The sequence below is a fragment of the Fibroporia radiculosa genome (assembly GCF_000313525.1).
Source record: "Fibroporia radiculosa TFFH 294 genomic supercontigs, scaffold5478, whole genome shotgun sequence".
Classification (NCBI taxonomy): Eukaryota; Fungi; Basidiomycota; class Agaricomycetes; order Polyporales; family Fibroporiaceae; genus Fibroporia; species Fibroporia radiculosa.
Genome location: NW_012133422.1, coordinates 40,597 through 57,904, shown reverse-complemented (window position 1 = coordinate 57,904; position 17,308 = coordinate 40,597). Strand labels below are relative to the sequence as shown.

Genomic DNA, 17,308 nt, shown 5'->3' with positions numbered 1-17,308 from the left:
GTGCGAATGTCGGGTGGTATTGTCGACCATACGCGGGACTTGTTGACGAGAGGCAGGGAGATCTCGCTGAAAGATGGCCAGTTCCCGTTGCAGTCTCGTTTCGTAACTCTGGGGCAGGAGATGACCGATGATACAAGCCAGAGCAGCTGTCCTTCGGATATGCGATCAGGATCGGGTAGCAAGCAGGGATCGAGTCTGTCAGGTGCCAAGCATGGATCGAATACTGCGCCGAAGGGTGATGCGGGACACCATCGTGGCGATGATGGTTTGTGTGAAGTCGTCCAGCATCGCAGGTACTATCAGTATGATCCGAGGGCGCACTATCGGATCGTGTTCAAGGAGGTGTGCACCGCGCTGCATCAAGAAATCTCGTTGTGCGCGATTTTCGATTATCTCTCTCAGACGGCTTTAGGTAAGATTATCCTGATGCACAATTTACTGAATTGTACTGAGATGTGTTTGTATTACTGGCAGTGCTGCGATTTCTGCATGAAGCCGGTTGGGTTCATCGAGATTTGAGCACGGGCAATATTCTGGTGTTGAATGGGAGAGTCAGGTTGGCGGATTTTGAGTACGCCAAGCGGCTAGATGAGGCTTGCCCCTCTCATGATATTCGGACAGTGAGTGTTGTTTTGTTTGACTCGCCTAACGCTTCTAAATTTCTTGATCGTGTTAGGGCACGGCTGACTTCATGTCTGTCGAAGTGGATGGCCAGAATTATTTCTTTAAGCTCAGGGAATCGAAGGACGCCGCGATAGAGACTGATGATCTTTTGGATACAATCAATAAGTTGCACCGATCCTCTACCGCAACAGGCCCCCGAATTGAACCAGCAATAGTGATCTTCCGGTACAATCCCCTTCACGATTTCGAATCTCTATGGTGGATATCGGTTTATTTTGTGTTTAACAAGAGGATCAAGTCTATCGACGGAGCTCCCCCGCAACCTCACGACTATCGGCAGCAGAGGTCTTTTGCTACCGGTGTATTCTACTCGCTGCCCGCCAGACAGAATGCTTTGAGAGTTCCCGATACTTTTGACGCCGCAAAGATGTCCCTTTCCCCTGATCTGGACATCTTTGGACGATGCATCAGTGTGCTCAGGACGAGGATCGTAAATCGATACTTTGATATTGAGAAGGATTTATGGAACATACCTGGCCGCACAGCCGCAGGTAGGGTCCCCTTGGATTTTATCAAAATTCTCAGCGCGATTGGACGGATTCCCGTACAATACCTTATCGGCCCTCTTCCCGATCCTGACGAGAATGCGATCAAAGAGCCGGCTGAAGCAGCTGTACCGGCAACGGATTCGATAACGAATCCGGCAGACGTTGAACTTCCCAAGCCCACCAGTGGTGGTTCTAAAGCACACGGTACTCGAAGAGGTGGGGTGGAAAAGTATAGAGGAAAGACGGAACCGATTCTACACCCGCTGCAGGAACCTCCTAATGGACAAAAGCGTTTTGGCGCGAGGAATATGAGAGTGGAAGGGCTCAAGCATCCGATGCGGACCCGATCTCAAGCCAAACAATCTGCTGGTGAGGCTCAAAGGCAGTGAGGGTTGAGGCTCAATTGATCGCTGATTGAAGAGAAGAAAGAAAAGAGAAAGAGAGTAAAAGAATCGCCTCTAATCTGTCGGAAGCTGCTGGAAAGCATCAATTCAGTATGATCGTTATTATCTGCATGCCAAGCTCGGGGGGTTGCTCTGGGAGGCGTGCTCGAGAATGTAAGCGGAGTGGACGAAGCAACTACCGGGAAGCGTGCTGCAGAAGAATCACCTGAATAGTCGTGTCTCTCGACTTCGGCTCTAGGTCTCTTGGGCTCCGTGACATCGTCCTGGTCCAGCCTGTGCTTTCGACTCAGAGATGACATTCTTGAAGCGGTTGATGAGGATAGGTGATTGGCTTTGCTGCACTCAGTTCCATCCTCCGCCTTCGGTTCTTCTCTCTATTTTATTGTTACGTTTCCCTCCTGTAGTTCCGTTCAGTCGATCAGTTTGCAGCCGGCCGCGGTCACGGCTCTGTTATACGACATATACTTTCATATCTAGGTCTATGTCAAGGCATTTTGCGGCTCGTTCTCCACGGTCGTCAATCAGATACAGTCTGAAAGTGTCGCTCATAGTGAGTTCAGCTGTACGATCTTGGCCCGCTTTTTTTGTCTCCCTTTATTGTCCGAAAGGGCCGGGCCCTATGTAGACAGTAAGTACATTGTGTTTCATCGTGTACGCTGGACTGTTGCGTGATCGTAGCGACGGCATCGGGCTGGTCTGCATTTATTTAGCGGATTTCGATATGGGAAACCAATCCTGCCATGATGTCACGTACTGTGCGCGCCACTACTTAGCTGTTTTTACTGAAGTGGCAGAATCGTGCAAGATCATCACATTCGACGGTTCGTTTAGATTGGGCAAGCTGAAAGATCACCCAAGACTCAGATCACAAGAGTGTATGCCGCGAATTTCAGCTCTATGTCCTCCTGAATATAGCAAAGCGTTGTAGCATCTATGTTCAGATGGGTAAGATCGCTGGGCAAGTTACATTAAATTGTAAACTCTAAAAGAACCAAGCCACAAGTATATCAGTGCCAGTCCTGAAGGGTTGTCGCAGCGGGGCATGCTGGAAACCACGAAGCTAATTGAGAAAGCGCGGCTCGTATAATGACGTCGCATTTAGCTCTGGCTAAACCACAGCCGGGAATCAAGAAGTTACATCGATGTTATGCGAGCCTTCAAAGATGTCAATCCTTAAATGGCTGGTTGATTTGGTAAGAACCGATTAGACCCATTGACACTCACGCAGAAAAAAAGAGATTGAGAGTGTGTTCGTTAAAGCCTTCACAATACATTTGGTGTTCTGAACACGACAAACACAAGAAAAACTTGCCCAGAACAGCTCTTGTTGAATGGAATCATCATTGACTTCAGGTAGTCACCGGTCAAAATTATCGCAGTGAGGAATACGCCACAGTCAAAAGTGCAGGATTAAACTTCTTTAGCCACGGGTGCCCATCACTCGTCACCGTCGAAAGATTTTAGCCACTGTTTGGCCAGTGGTTCATATACTAGTTGTTGTCTAATGTGTGATGGAGATCAGGCAAAATAATTCGAGGTGCGGTAAGCGCACTCACAGCTCTGGAACCCGAATTTTCGCGCGCGGCACCACCATCATCCTGGCTGGCATCCCAGAATATACAAAGAGACATTGACACCGGTAAGATTGCGCTGCGCGGCGATTTAGTTCGTGGAGAGTGCCCGAGTACCATCATGGCAGCCATCCACAATCGATAGGCACCTGATCCCAGAGGTCACAATCAGGCGAACGGACCAAGTGTTATGCACCTACTGGGACTCACTCAGTCTTACTGACATTTTGCGTACAATTAATAAATATCAGTTTCATCTGAGTCTCCAGGGCTTCTGCCAGTGCATCAGAGCCCTACTTCTGCCATTCCGAGGCCGCATAGACTTATTCGATTCAAAAGTTTGAGCTTGTGCCGTTGCGTGAGGACGTCGGACCCCTTGCTAACTTGACCAGCTTTCTGAACTTTAATGTGCCGCAAGTAGGCGCCGACTGTCGCGATGGACGCTCGGCAGTAACTGCTCGAATAGGTAATTAAAACGGCTTCGCGCGGCTGATGCGTGCCACAGTGGGCCCCGCGCCCAGCCGTGCCGTCGAGATCTTGGATATCCCTCAAACTCTGTGTCTGAGCGAAGTGGCTTTCTTGTTTGATGTTCGTGCCTTTTCCCCCCTAACGTGCAGTCTGCTCGTACAGCACAGCACAACCAAGTATCACGAGTCCAAGTGGCTATGTTCAACTATCTCAGGTGAGCGGCGTAGTATATAGTAATGTACGAGGCCAAAAACCGCGCTTTGGCTCGGGTTCGTGGCTTCTTAGTGCAATGCAGCCTCAGTTTGTTAGTGACAGCAACTTCACGAAAGGTGCGTCACGATTTCGCCACAACTTTTCGAAAGCTACTGGTTTTTTATCATCATGCTCCTGCTGGCGTGGGCCATCATCACCAGCATCCGTTGCCATGTTGCTTTGTCCCAACTGCAGAAGTGATGCATGCTTCAGATGGGCCCAAATCACGCGAATACAAAAGAAGCGTGGCAAGCGCGTGGGCCACAGACCGAGAACAACAAAGGACACTGCTTCTGATCATAGCTTGGACCACAATCATCTGAGATATAAAAGGCTGACACACCTACCGCCTTTCTTTCCTCACCTTGGACTATCTTGATCAAGATCTTGCCACTCCTATCGTGCCACCCTGCTCAAGGCGACCACCACGCTCTCACCATCCGCCCTGACTACGCGCCACACATTCACAATGCAAACGATCAGAGGATATGCGAAGTCCCGTTCAGTCTGCGAGCCCAAATACCGCGGTGTTGACTTGCGGTCGCCGTCGCCCGAAGAAGATCCGCGTGATTTCTGGGTCTATGAACCTAGGCGAAAAGGTCTTGGTCCTCCATTACCTCGGATAGACGCACAGGACGCATATGATAGCGACGACTATTTGGAGTCTGATGAGGACTCGGATTCTGTGCACTCGGAATACGTCGATTCTGAATACGACAGCTCGGGCTCTGAGGCTTCTGAACCTGACCAATCTGGGAGCGATGCTTCGGAAGATACGCCACCAGAAAACACCTGGGATGAGCAAGAGGAAGATGTGTTTGAGGTAAACTTGATCAATTTCGGAACTAATTTCGTTATCTGACGTTCTCGTTTGGCAGCGCGGAGATCTTGTCTGGATCAGTATGCAAGGGAAATGGTACCATGGTAAAGTTCTCAAGCAAGTACACTCATCAAAGCGGCCAAATGTAAGGCGCTATTGCAACCCCTTCGCATATGCCCGGGATTGATGTTACTCTCATTGGCTTTTAGTGCATCATGTACACCGTCTTCTTCCGAGGCAACCTCAAGGCAAATCTAGCACCAATAGATGGGACGATCAAGCATGATACGCCAAAAGTCCGCAGGTGGTTGTGCGTGGAAGAATCATGAAGCCCATGCCTTGCTGTCTGCGACATCTAACTTATCACACGTTACGATATGTTTTCCAAGATTCCTAGTGTTTATATAATTGTCTGGCTGCGAACTCAAGCTTGGAGATCCTCTCAGCTGTAGTGGTTCTCAATGACCGGGCGTTCTCGGAGATCAAAGTCTCCAATGTCGGTCTTGGTGGGGCGAGATGAAGGAGACCTTTCCCTATAAGGAAATTGACGTCACTGTAATTATCCGCCTCAATCTGGGGAAACCCCAGACGCTCAAACTGAGTCCCACTTGTCATCCTCTCTCTTTCTGCTACCACCACCATCTCTTGTAGAACACCCCGTTGAAGCTCTACACCATGTCTCTCCTGCAGGATGTTCTCCGTACTCAGACCCTAGATTCCTTAGATAAGCAACTCGGCGAATCTACTGACCGCCATCACCGCAGTCACAGTGGGCGAACCACGCCGCACGGCGACAGGGACAGTGATGACGAACTTGTAGGCGTTGTACGTGGTTATCCATTCACATCGCATGCATCGCATGTTGGAACCGAATATTCCCGTACAGGTATCCATGCCCGGGACACCTGCATCGCGATCGCGACCCACATCTCGCCCGTCATCGCCCGGCCCTGGAGGGGCTGCACGACACGCCCGTAGACACCTCCAGTTGTCTTCGACAATCCAGAGTGCTCGAACTGATCCACTCAAAGTTTTCCCTACTGAGGTATCGCAGCGTATATTCTCTCGGCTCTCTATCCGAGACCTTGCCAGATGTACACGGGTGTCTAGGAAGTGGAACAAGAGCCAAACGTTGAACTATGGTTATTTCCTTCGACAAATTACATGCATCTTGAATTTCTGACCTATATTCTTTGTTCAAAACTAGTTTGGTTCCAGTATTATCGAAAAGAGAACTTCCATGATGAAAGCTTGCCTCCTGGCAAATGGACCAAGCGCGAGTCAAAGCAGAATTGGGTCAGCGTCACTGTTGGTCTAGTTCTCAAACACTTATCAGCGCCTCCTACCCTTCCATAGCGGATAATGCACTTGCAAACTATCGCCAATCGCTCCCAAGAACTTGGGCCAATCTACCATTCGTACTCTGGCCGTTCCACACCTGGGGGCTCTGGTCATCAGACACCTCGAGAGTTACGCGATGAAAAGTGGCGCCAGGAAGCGGAAGGAGAAACCAAGCTGTCGAAGAACGAGATGCGTGAGATGTACAAGGAGCTGGGTGGCCGGAAAACGAAGAGCAAGATGAAAGTGGGCGCGCCAGGCGGGCAGAGAGATAAAGGTGGCTGGACTGAGCATGGGAGTGAAGGCTTGTAACAGCAATTGATCAAGGGCAGAAGCCATACCATGGCCCCAAGCGAAGTTCTCAAATACCTTCAGTTTGTATGCAATCATTGCGGTCGTGACGATGAACAACGTCGATGGAAATGTTTTTGTAGTCGTTAGGCAAAAGTGTACTATTACCAATTTATATCTGTATTTTGCGTGGTTTTCCTTCTGTGGATAGTCTAGTATGTCTGCTGCGTTACGCCACCTGCGGCTGATTTCTCATAAGTATGACCGTAACGGATTGGATGGCAGGCGCCCATCGGCCAGCTTCCACATTTGGATTGGACTAGGTTCGATTTTAACGATGCGTCGGTCGATGCACGTCTGTTCTCTTACCACCTCGCAGTTGTAAAAATTTCCAAACTGTTAATCTCTGCGCGAGGACTTGGTATTTGTGCACGTATTTTGTGATCACCAACAATGGTGGTGATCAAATCAGCAATGGTAGAATATTTTAGGACACCGAGCATAACTTCCAGCCTGCTCGAGCCTCCGGGTCACCGCAAAGCCGCCAGCGAGGTGCGTGTTCCGTTACGGTGGGGCAGCTCATGAAGCATGTGCCTAAGGTCAGGCCCTAGTTCCCCGTCACACCTTCTATGTGCCATGATACGGCTGGCGTATCGAATTTTCCGTACACACCTCAGTCCGAGGTAAGGGAGATGCTATTGACGAGCATCCTATGTTTGAGAAAGTTTAGTTTATTGACAAAGATACGTAGCCATGTCTGACAGGAATGAGATGCGACCACACGCCTTTCATCATGTACACGCCAACTTTGGAACAGACACAATGGCATACAGTCCACCAACGAAATATTGGATCCGACGTAAGCTTCGAGGTTGAGGTACGCATTTTTGTGGAAGTGTCAAGGAAGTGTGTTTTCTCATTGCGTCTGCAGCAGTTTAAAGATATCAAGAGACTTGTACCAGATTGGGACGACGAAGACGTTGACGTAGGTCAAATGATTCCGTCCATGAGAAATTGCGGCTGAATACGCACCCTTGCAGGAGCTTATGGTTCTATCTCCAAGACGGAAGCCAGTTAAAGCTTTGACAGTAGTCCCTGAGGACATTCGGTCTCCGCGTAAGGTCCGTGTTCATGGCTCGGAATGCCCCAAGAACTGTCGGATACAGTATAACTGAGATTGCTGCAGGTTTCTGCGGCAGACTTTGAAGTCATCTGCTCAATGCGCGTAAAACCAAATGAATCGAGCGACATTGTCCTGGGGCGCAAGAAGGATACCAGAAATCCGTACGCTATCAAAGTGTTAAGGAAAGCTGCGTGCCTGGACGGCCGAGATCTCTGGCGTTTCCGGACCGAGCAGGCAGTGCTGCGTTTGCTCACTGAGCGCGGAGTTCCGTTTGCGGCTAAGCTGCAGTGGAGCTTCCAGGACGAAAAGGCACTCTACCTGGTGATGGTGAGCGATTCTCGCCATTGGCGCGCTTCTCTCCATCGTTAGTCTGGTCTCATCTTTGCACACGTAGACCGGCAACGCGGAGACGAGTTTGAAAACGTGTGTGGAGCGCAATGGTCCCTTCCACCGGGACGACGCACAGCTACTCGCTGCTGAGCTCGTGAGTGCTGTTTCTGCGGCCGGGTCTACTGACTCCGAGCTTGCTCCGGGACTGACTTGGGGCACACGTACAGGTAGTCGGCATTTCAGCCTTACATGAGCTAAGAATCCTCCATAGGGACGTGCAGCCCGAGAATGTGCTCGTAGGAGGGGACGGACACGTCGTTCTCTCAGGCTTTAGCGAAGCTCGATTCGAACAGAAGCCCTTATATGACGCTGTAAAATCCACCGACAGCGTGAGGGAAGTGAATTTTGGAGTGTATCAGGCACCAGAGGTCCTTCTCGATTGGAGATACAATTTTGCTGTCGACTGGTGGGGTTTCGGTCTAGTGCTATGTTTCATGTCCACAGGCAAAGTGAGTACCGTTGTGCGGCGCACTCTTCGGCTAATTTGTATACGTTCGCAGCATGCTTTTTGCGATTCTGATGAATTGTCACTGTCACATCCATCCCTACTGCTCAGTAGACTCTTGCATGGTGACTTGACGCCTAGTGTATCCGAGTTATTAAGTCCCCTTCTATTGGATATCATTTCAAAGGTATTTATGAGGGCAAAGTCCACATCTGAGCTTTGACCCGAGCGTGATTCTGTTGTCGGCAGTGTCTTGAGCGTAATCCGGCGTTGCGTCTGGATGCAAAGGGCATCAAACGACACGCGTATTTTGCGCAAACGTACGTGATATGATTTCCATCATTTTCTTCCCTAACTTGTTGTGTCAAGGGACTGGGGTATGGTTGGAAACAAACAACTTTCAGGTGAAGTGCTAAATATTGTGTCAGATTATATTATTGATATGTCATGGACAGGTACTGTGGACTTCAAAGGTGGCGTCGGACAAGATGGACAGAATCATCTGTCTGTTGACACAGATACCTCAATCGCAGAAGTCCGAGAAATGTTTGCCTCGACCTTGTTGCGTAATAGGTCGGCTAACACTGGGGTTGTCGAAGGGTTCTCATTCACTTGGGAACAGGATAGTACTAATTTTGACAAGGGTGTTACGCAGGGTCCTCCAGACAGTTTCGAAATTGGCCAAGATGCCACAACTGTATCCCTTAATTCAGAGACGTCAGAAAGCACGCCTCTAATGCAAGCCACTCAGGTCTTGGGTACCGAAGAGCACCGAGTCGACAACGGGATCCCTACGGAATTCGGAGTTTGTCGGCCAAGTCCGCAATCACCGAAGAAGCTTGGAACTCTCCGTAAATATGCTAGTCTCAATTTTGATCTGGACACGCTGGAGTCTGCACCTGCCTCTGGTCGAGTGAATCCAATGGGGGTGGCTTCTCCTTTATCCTCTCACCAGCTACGGAAGTCTCAGTCGATCTACGCCTCTCCGTTTACGCAATCACCTGCAGGCGGGCGGAATAAATTACGCAAGAAGGCACGACCAGAGAGTACCCCAATTCCTGCATTCATGCAGTATCCGATTCCTGACCTACCACCTGGAATTGAGCGAATCGGAAATGGGATCGGTTACACGCGACGGGCTAATCCTGTACATGCGCGCCTGTCCATATCCACGTTGACACCGCGCTCATGCCACGGTATATTCTCAGGAGGACGGCTTCCTCGAGTAACGCATAAGCAGGGCAGCAAGAAGACTTGGAGCGGGAACGATGCTGATGGCGCCGGGACCGGGTCGGTGAGCGTTTCGAGCGACAATGAAGACCAAATGGATGCGGTGATGAGGGAAATGTACGGGAGTAGGTGGAATCTCGGACTCTCGGCGAGCGAAATGTCGCATCCTAGTGGTGCGGACCCGAGGGTGTACTCTACTCTGCCCAGGGCCAGCGTCGGCCTGGGCCTGGGCCAAGATGCTCCGGACATATCTCTCAGTTCAAGATTTCCTGTTCTTCCCGCAGAACTTTCGACTCTTAGTCCGGACAGTACTCTTCGACTGGTCTCGCCATCGGCGCAGGGATTTGATTACTGCTAGCTCAGGGTTCTGGTCTCATTCTGGTTTCCTGGGTCTCGGATTTCTGTTTATGTCCATCTCTCGGCCGGTGGACGCTGGAATATCTCCGTTCTGATCCTGGTGGTCCGAGGAACCAACGCCGAGGTCGCCGGTCTTTTTTGTGGTTCTGCCGATTGCAGCTTTTTTATGTTCTTATGCATGTTCGTTGTGTCGGTGGATTGTGGTCCTTGATACATATGCATGCTGTTCTCGTTGTCCCGTAATGATGTTCTGTGTGGTTGTTTGCCTCGCCTCGCTTTACGTGATGTCATGTCGTCACAGTCAATGTAGCTCCTAGTGTCCCAGTAACTCTATTGTACATCGTGTGTAGATTCTTAAACGTTGCATGAATTGCAGGCGTTCCCTGAGCGCGACTTGGAAAGTTGCGACCACGGTGGTGGCTGTCGTAGTCTTCTCTGCTGCCAGTCACATCTGTTGGTTGGATTCCCTCCTCGCTAACGGCCTCGGCGACGACGTCACCATCTGTATCCTTGACCAGCCTCACGGAGGGTGCGTGCCAGACTGTTTAGACTACAAGCTCTCCGACTGAAGCCGCAGCTCAGGCACTCTGTGCGTCAGCCCGGGACATAATTATTCATTAACACTTGAGAAGATTCCTGCCTCATGCCCGCGACCCCCGGACCAATGGACAAGCAGAACGACATCTGCATTGTGAGCAAGAATGGCATCGAGCGTAAGTTGCGATATCATTCTATTGTCTGGTGATAACCGAGCAACTCATGCATGGACAGAGCACGCTTACATCGTCGAGCGCCGGGGAGAAGAGGTGTATGTCCATTATGTAAATTCCGACAAGAGACTTGATGAGTGGATATCGCAAGACGCCGTACGGCCCTCTGGATCCCACGAGGCAGGCATGGCCAGCAATGGATCTACTCGCAAGAGGAAGAGGAGCTCCGTAGATGGGGAGACCTCTGCGGGCGTAGCCTCGCCCATCCACTTAGGTGCTCTCGCAGGGGCCCTGGGCCCTGGGACAAGCAATCCTCAGCCCATCACGGAGGAAGAATACGACATTCAACACCACAAGCAGATCACCGCAAAAAGAAATTTTGACAAGGTCGTTTTTGGGCGATGGGAGATCAAGACCTGGTGAGTTCCTCTTTCGAGGCCTCGTTCTTGCGAAGGCCTGGCTCAGCCCAGACGGAGGTATTTCTCGCCCTACCCTCTCACCGAGACCGAGACAGAAGACCAGCTGGCCACACCCAGCTCACACGGACCCTCGTCGTCCTCTCGTATCCAAGGCGTCAGCCGCTCCAGTTTTCGCTCGCATGGTCGGACCTCGGACTTGCTTGCTGGCGGACTCGGGCGGAACAACGGCACAGGGGAGAAGGCGATGCTGTGGGTGTGCGACAAGTGCTTCAAGTATATGGCGGAAGGCCTCTCCTGGGAGCTGCATGTCGTGGGTGTGTATCTTCGAGTCGTCGTGCGGTGGGCTGATGGGCGCCAGATGTATTAGAAGAAGTGTATCCGCAGACATCCGCCCGGTCGCAAGGTGTATCAACGAGGCGCACATATAATATGGGAAGTGGATGGCGCGAAGGAGAAGGTGCGAAGGCCGACACTATCTCTCCTTTTCCTGAACTTTGATTGTCTCTTGCCTTAGCTCTATTGCCAAAACCTCTCCTTGTTTGGAAAGCTCTTCATCGATATCAAGACGTTGTTTTTTGACTGTGACAACTGTAGGCTGATGCTCTCACAGTCATGCACGTTGGGGATCTAACAGGGCGCATCCATCTCTAGTTTTGTTCTACATCTTGACAGATGCCGACTCGCAGCGAGATCATGTCCTGGGATTCTTCTCGAAGGTGTCGACGGCCAAATAGTGATTTGGCGGAACGTGCAGCTGACCGTCTTCATATCTACAGGAGAAAATATCCTACGATGACTACAACCTAGCCTGCATTGTTGTCCTTCCTCCTTATCAGAAGAAAGGTTATGGAATGCTTATGATCGAGTTCAGTAAGTACCAGTGCGCGGGTCCCGGTACGCCACTAAGGGGCGGCCTCGCTTTCATAACGCAGGCTACGAGCTCTCGCGCCGCACTGGCAAAATCGGCACGCCCGAACGTCCACTGTCTGATCTCGGACTGCGGAGTTATCTCACGTACTGGGTATCGACGCTAGTGAGATTTTTTCGGTGCGTAGCTGCATCCCGTGTCCGAGCTTGCCCTGATTAAGCGGGTTGCAGGCGATTGTTGGCTGTGCTGCCCCCCGATACATCCAGAATGATTACCGTGGGCGGTGTGCCGCAACTTGCGGAGGCGCATCTGATGTCTCCACCCTCGGAACCCGAGGACACTGTAGAGGCAAGGTTGAAACGGCGCAAGAGCACAAAGGGCTGGGACGGCGAGGAGCTGTCCAGCCGCCGTCCTGCAGAGCCCTACGATGACGCCGGTATGTCACGGTCCGTCATTGTGTGGTGTGAATTCATGGGGACGACGTGCGATCGCAGAGCCGATGTTTACCAATTTGCGAACAGTAGAAACGACGCCAAATCCGGACGGCAGTGCTACGGCACATGTCGTGGTGCAATGCACGCTTACGGACATCGCGCGCGCCACAAACTTGCGCGTCGACGACGCGGCGTTTGCGTTGAATGAATGCGGCTTACTTATAAGAAGACGGAAAGAGGACGATTCAGTCGAGGAAGTCGTCGTGGTGTCGAGAGAAATGGTCGAGACAGTGGCGAAGAAGCGGAATGTCAAGAAGATGTGTATGAGTCTAGCTCATGTTTTATTGTAGGCGATGAAGGCCGCCATTTACTTGTCGTATTCTTGTTCCTTGTCGAAATTAATTTCCATGATCACAAGGTGTCAGGCCATCGTTGAACATTTGAACGACGGCGTAAATCCGGTCGTATGACCAAGCATGAATACGATGTCTTCACACTATTTTTGCGCTTGATTTCAAATGATCATACCAACTGGATAATCAGGACAAGACTACAAACATAGTGGAAGTAGTCATGGACATCTTGTAGTATCGGCACAACCTCACAGGAGTCAATGATACACTGGCGAATTATCGGATCTAAGACCGACGACATAACATGCGAGCATGGACTTGATGTATGAATCGAAAGCATGCATGGCATAAGATACAGGTGGCGTGAAAGGGCGTAGGTGGTGGTGGGGACAGTGAGACATGATTATATTTACTCCTGAACGGGTGCCTCGTGCTCAATGGCAAGGATCGCCTGCCTCTTCTCCGCCACACGCTGTGCACGACGCTCACGAGCAGCCTGAAATCATTGTTAACACAGCTCTTTCTTACGAAAGTGGTACAGCACAAATATACCTTGTTCTTAGTACGACGAGCCTCCATCTGATCAGAAAGAACCTTCGTGCGGTTCTTCTCCGCCTTTGCTTTGTGGATGTACTCCATGAGCACACGCTTGTTCTTGAACACGTTACCCTTCGACTTCTGATACAGCGAGTGATAGCTTCGTAGTGGCTCAGCTCGAACTTGTTCTGAATCAGTACAAAAACTCCACACTCACAGGTGCTTATCAATCTTGCCCGCCTCTCTGTACTTCCTCAACAACCGACGTAACACCCGCTGTCTCCGCATCCACATAACCTTGCTGGGCATCCGGGCCTCAGAAGTACCTTTCCTCTTACCGGGGCCGGTGTGACGACCCTTGCGCTTCGCGGCAAGGAGGTCGCGAGTGCGCGCGCGTGAGTGGACGGTTGTAGGCTTGACGATGATGCGGCCATCCTTGATAAGCTTCTTTACGTGCGTGCGGGAGTTGGCGTTACCGATTTCAGCTTGCTCATTGGGGTCGAGCCAGATTTTGCGCTTGCCGACGCTCGCGACAGAGGCGGCGAGGCGCTTTTGGGACCGGAGGTTCACCATGGTGTCTGCAGAAGGACAGCAATTAGCATCAAGGTGTTAACCTGTGTCGTAGATATCGGGCGTTGCAGCGACAGCACTTACCTTGGTCTTGAGGAATAGCGATGAGAGCGACAGCTCGCTCAGCGGTATCCCAAGGTGGTGAGAGCTTACGTGAGTTCAGCCTCCCGGCCAATGCCGAAACGTTAACTCTACAGCTGCATAGCACCGGCACACCGGACAGGCACGGCCTCGCTTTGTTTTCTGAATATCTTTCCGTTCTCTGTTGCACACACATGTGCCTCGTGCACTTGTGGCGGACAAGTGGTCGACTCTGCCGCTATTCTTGACACGCTGATACAATTGTGGTCGTGCCTTGCTTGTTCCGCCGTCTGTTCTGCTGTCCCGGTCCTCCGCTCTATGTAAGATCTCCTTCACCTGCGGCCACTTCACCACCGTCGATGTCGATATCCTCATGAAGGACGGACACTGCGGTGAAAGCGGGTGCGGACGACCTGTGTCCTCGGGGCTGTCACCATCGCCGGGTCCCGAGCCCATCCGATCACGCCGTCGGACGGGCTCATGGGCTCCTGCTTTAGTCCTCGTCAGCAGTGTGGAGCATTTCCTTTTGTCTGCTGTTCATGGACCAGTGCCGGCTCACTGCACCAGGGTCAGGATGACGAGAGGCTGTGAACGCCCGACGCCAACGTGGCGGAGCGCTGACAGAGGTATTTTCTCTCGTTTGCTCTCAGCGCCATGACATCAACAGTTAGCCGGCCAAGCTCGGGGATAGGGCGTGGAGGAGTCCCACTGAGGTTAACACAGGGCTGGGTTCATCTGAGAAACGGAGCAAGGTGCCCATAGCAAAAACCGCTCCCTTATCGCGGAAATTCCGAGAGGGGAAATGTGTTAGCAGGCGTGCTTCCCTTGATCATTCTGCACATGAGATGTCTCGTTAGTGGGAGATGAATCGCTTCTATCAGATTCGGATCCGCTGCAGGCCACGCCTGTGCCGTTGCCTCGTGTTGTAAGAACGCTGGGATATACACTCATTCGAGTCTATTCTCATTATTCCGGGCGGTCGGGCGAGGACAGAACGTGGCCATCGCCGCTCGCCGGGCCAGGTCCCGGACCCCGGCCGGGTCGAGGCTTACATAACATCCATAAAAAGGTTGGCTGGGTGGCGCAGCAACGCCTTGCTCCGGTTCAAATCTCATCGCAGCGCTCGCCGTCCGCTCCCAGCATCCCTTCCTCCTTCTTCCAGCCGTTTCTTAACGGCACCAGCGAGGGGGTTGTCCCCTCTTACGCCCTCTCGCTACCCTTCACCCACCACCTCGACTCACGCTGCCCCCCCCCTTTCAACGTGGTAGTCGTCATGATATCCCAATAAACGATCCCCCGGCCCACGACTTTCCGCCTCCTCCAACACCCATCACATCCCCCTCCGGCCCCCCTGTCGCATTTTCTCTTAACATCACAACACTCACGAGCACATCCCAATTTCAGTCTCCTCTTATGACAATGGTCGATGCCGCCGAAACCGCGCAGACTGAGGGCGACGGCCCCGACGGTTCTGACAAACCGCCGCATGGCGACATACCGTCCTCCAAACGCGTCTCTTCTACCTCCACCAAATCGCGAGTCAACGGAACAAGCCATCTACGTCCTGCAAAGCAGACCACGTCTGTGGCATCCAGTGGCAAGCCCGTGACCTCCAACGGCCACCACGTTCCTCTCCCTCCTCCAGATTCACACCTTTATCAGAAGGCACCGGGTCACACAAGGAAGAGCCTCGAAGACATTTACAGTTCGGAGAAATTTGACTCCCCTGTCATTTGCCGCGACTACTCGTCTACGACGGGCTCGATGACGCCTTCTTCGAGCGATTCCCTTTCTGCTTCTGAAAGCGAAAGCTGGAGCTTGCCCTCGACGCAGCCGCCTAGCAGAGCGGCTAGCATGTCCGCTGGTGTCTCTGGCGGTAAGCTCAATGCTGCATTACAGCCGTCGAAGGAGCAGCCTCCGTCCACGGCTTTGCGGATATCTCCTTCATCTACCAGTGGCGCCGAACCTGATTCTGCGACTACTGCCAAGGCATTTGTCCCGGCTTCTCGGCCTGCGTCTGTGCATTCACAATCTGATGGCAGTAGCCGGAAGCTCACCGTCAAGTCGTTGTTCGAGGCTCCTAAGCTGGTGAGGAAGTCGTCAGCACGGTCGACAGCCAGTAGCAAGAAGTCCGGCTCCGACCGCGGTTCAACCGCTGGAGATAGCACCACCAGTCTGTTGAAGAAGTACGGTGTGTGTGAGAAGGTTGCAATTGGTAAAGGAGCCACCTCCGTTGTGCGACTCGCGCATAAGTGGGATCGCAGCGAAGAGAAGCTATACGCTGTCAAGGTACGCATTTAGTTAGTTGTTACGACACATACTTAGCCTAGTATGACAGGAATTCCGGAAACGGAGAAAGAACGAGACTGAAAAGGAATATGTGAAGAAGCTCACCGCCGAGTTCTGCATATCTTCGACGCTTCATCATATCAATATTGTCGAGACTGTGGACCTTGTGCAGGACGAGAGTCAGCATTGGTGCGAAGTGATGGAGTTCTGTCCAGGTGGAGACCTGTACGCGGCTATTAAAAGAGGAGGCATGTCGCCGAGCGAAGTCGAGTGCTGCTTCAGACAGATCTTGACCGGGGTCCAGTACTTGCATAATCAGGGCGTCGCTCATCGTGATCTAAAACCGGAAAACCTGTTCTTCGATATGAAGGGCCACCTTAAGGTATGTGTCGTCATACTCGGGTCCGTGCTATTACTGACCTCATTGTTCTAGATCGGTGATTACGGTGCGTCAACTGTCTATCGACTACCTTGGGAGAAGACCGTACACATGTCTACTGGATTGTGCGGAAGTGAACCGTATATCGCTCCAGAGCAATTTTTGGGCAAACGTAAGCATATGACCATGGATCCTTTGTCCATGCACCTGACTGGGATGGGCTAGCTTATGACGCCCGCCTTGTCGATATTTGGGCGTGCGGCGTTGTTTATTACTGCCTACACTTCCAAGAACTCCCCTGGACGGTCGCTCAGTCTAGTGACCCCCTGTTCGCCGCATATGTTTCTGCATGCCAGACTCAGTCGTCTTGTCCTCCGACGATCAACAATTTATCTCCTCGCGCGTGTCGCCCCGTCATTAGGAAGATGCTGGAGCCGAATCCGAAGCTTCGGTGCATGATCGACGACATCATAGAACAACCGTGGGTGAAGAGCATTGAGGTCTGCCATCTGGTCCCAAAGCCAACTCACGTTCACGTAAATGCGCGAGCAATGGCTCACGCACAGGTCCAAATTGTTTCATGATCGTGGAGGCACGGCCCCATGCTTGGTGTTTTTCTTTTCATCCTTCTCAGTACACAGGGACATCATCTACTCGCGTTGTTCTTGTTCTCGTCCTTGAGCGGTGCTCGCGATCCTGCGTTGATGTGCTGCTGTTTTCTCGTTCATCTGATTTGGATTTCGGTGTAGATGTACTATTCGTTTAGTTTACGGTTCCTTGGTGACGAGGGAGCGTACGGTGTGCTTC

At 51.7% G+C, this 17,308-nt stretch overlaps 6 protein-coding genes across 6 annotated transcripts; 5 read left to right on the top strand and 1 right to left on the bottom strand.

The window, feature by feature from the left end:
- Positions 1 to 120: 120 nt before the first annotated feature.
- Positions 121 to 1,561, top strand: FIBRA_05867 (uncharacterized protein; the record flags this gene model as incomplete). The annotated part of the gene is made up of 3 exons (XM_012327614.1): positions 121 to 412; positions 475 to 620; positions 677 to 1,561. 3 exons carry the CDS (start codon positions 121 to 123, stop codon positions 1,559 to 1,561), a joined length of 1,323 nt encoding a protein of 440 aa, XP_012183004.1.
- Positions 1,562 to 4,336: 2,775 nt separating this feature from the next.
- Positions 4,337 to 6,337, top strand: FIBRA_05866 (uncharacterized protein; the record flags this gene model as incomplete). The annotated part of the gene is made up of 7 exons (XM_012327613.1): positions 4,337 to 4,690; positions 4,746 to 4,832; positions 4,897 to 4,997; positions 5,452 to 5,512; positions 5,574 to 5,829; positions 5,895 to 5,983; positions 6,044 to 6,337. The coding sequence occupies 7 exons, from the start codon at positions 4,337 to 4,339 to the stop codon at positions 6,335 to 6,337; spliced, it is 1,242 nt and encodes a 413-aa protein (XP_012183003.1).
- A 772-nt stretch (positions 6,338 to 7,109) lies between these two features.
- On the top strand, positions 7,110 to 9,862 carry FIBRA_05865 (uncharacterized protein; the record flags this gene model as incomplete). Its single annotated transcript, XM_012327612.1, has 10 exons — positions 7,110 to 7,193; positions 7,251 to 7,301; positions 7,357 to 7,437; positions 7,503 to 7,766; positions 7,834 to 7,923; positions 7,997 to 8,278; positions 8,330 to 8,461; positions 8,524 to 8,594; positions 8,644 to 8,678; positions 8,730 to 9,862. 10 exons carry the CDS (start codon positions 7,110 to 7,112, stop codon positions 9,860 to 9,862), a joined length of 2,223 nt encoding a protein of 740 aa, XP_012183002.1.
- Positions 9,863 to 10,504: 642 nt separating this feature from the next.
- On the top strand, positions 10,505 to 12,728 carry FIBRA_05864 (uncharacterized protein; the record flags this gene model as incomplete). Its single annotated transcript, XM_012327611.1, has 11 exons — positions 10,505 to 10,574; positions 10,633 to 10,990; positions 11,048 to 11,300; positions 11,358 to 11,447; positions 11,505 to 11,580; positions 11,642 to 11,706; positions 11,767 to 11,860; positions 11,923 to 12,037; positions 12,089 to 12,294; positions 12,353 to 12,613; positions 12,643 to 12,728. The coding sequence occupies 11 exons, from the start codon at positions 10,505 to 10,507 to the stop codon at positions 12,726 to 12,728; spliced, it is 1,674 nt and encodes a 557-aa protein (XP_012183001.1).
- A 326-nt stretch (positions 12,729 to 13,054) lies between these two features.
- Positions 13,055 to 13,755, bottom strand: FIBRA_05863 (uncharacterized protein; the record flags this gene model as incomplete). The annotated part of the gene is made up of 3 exons (XM_012327610.1): positions 13,055 to 13,141; positions 13,198 to 13,342; positions 13,400 to 13,755. The coding sequence occupies 3 exons, from the start codon at positions 13,753 to 13,755 to the stop codon at positions 13,055 to 13,057; spliced, it is 588 nt and encodes a 195-aa protein (XP_012183000.1).
- Positions 13,756 to 15,252: 1,497 nt separating this feature from the next.
- On the top strand, positions 15,253 to 17,085 carry FIBRA_05862 (uncharacterized protein; the record flags this gene model as incomplete). The annotated part of the gene is made up of 4 exons (XM_012327609.1): positions 15,253 to 16,122; positions 16,172 to 16,504; positions 16,556 to 16,673; positions 16,727 to 17,085. The coding sequence occupies 4 exons, from the start codon at positions 15,253 to 15,255 to the stop codon at positions 17,083 to 17,085; spliced, it is 1,680 nt and encodes a 559-aa protein (XP_012182999.1).
- Positions 17,086 to 17,308: the final 223 nt, after the last annotated feature.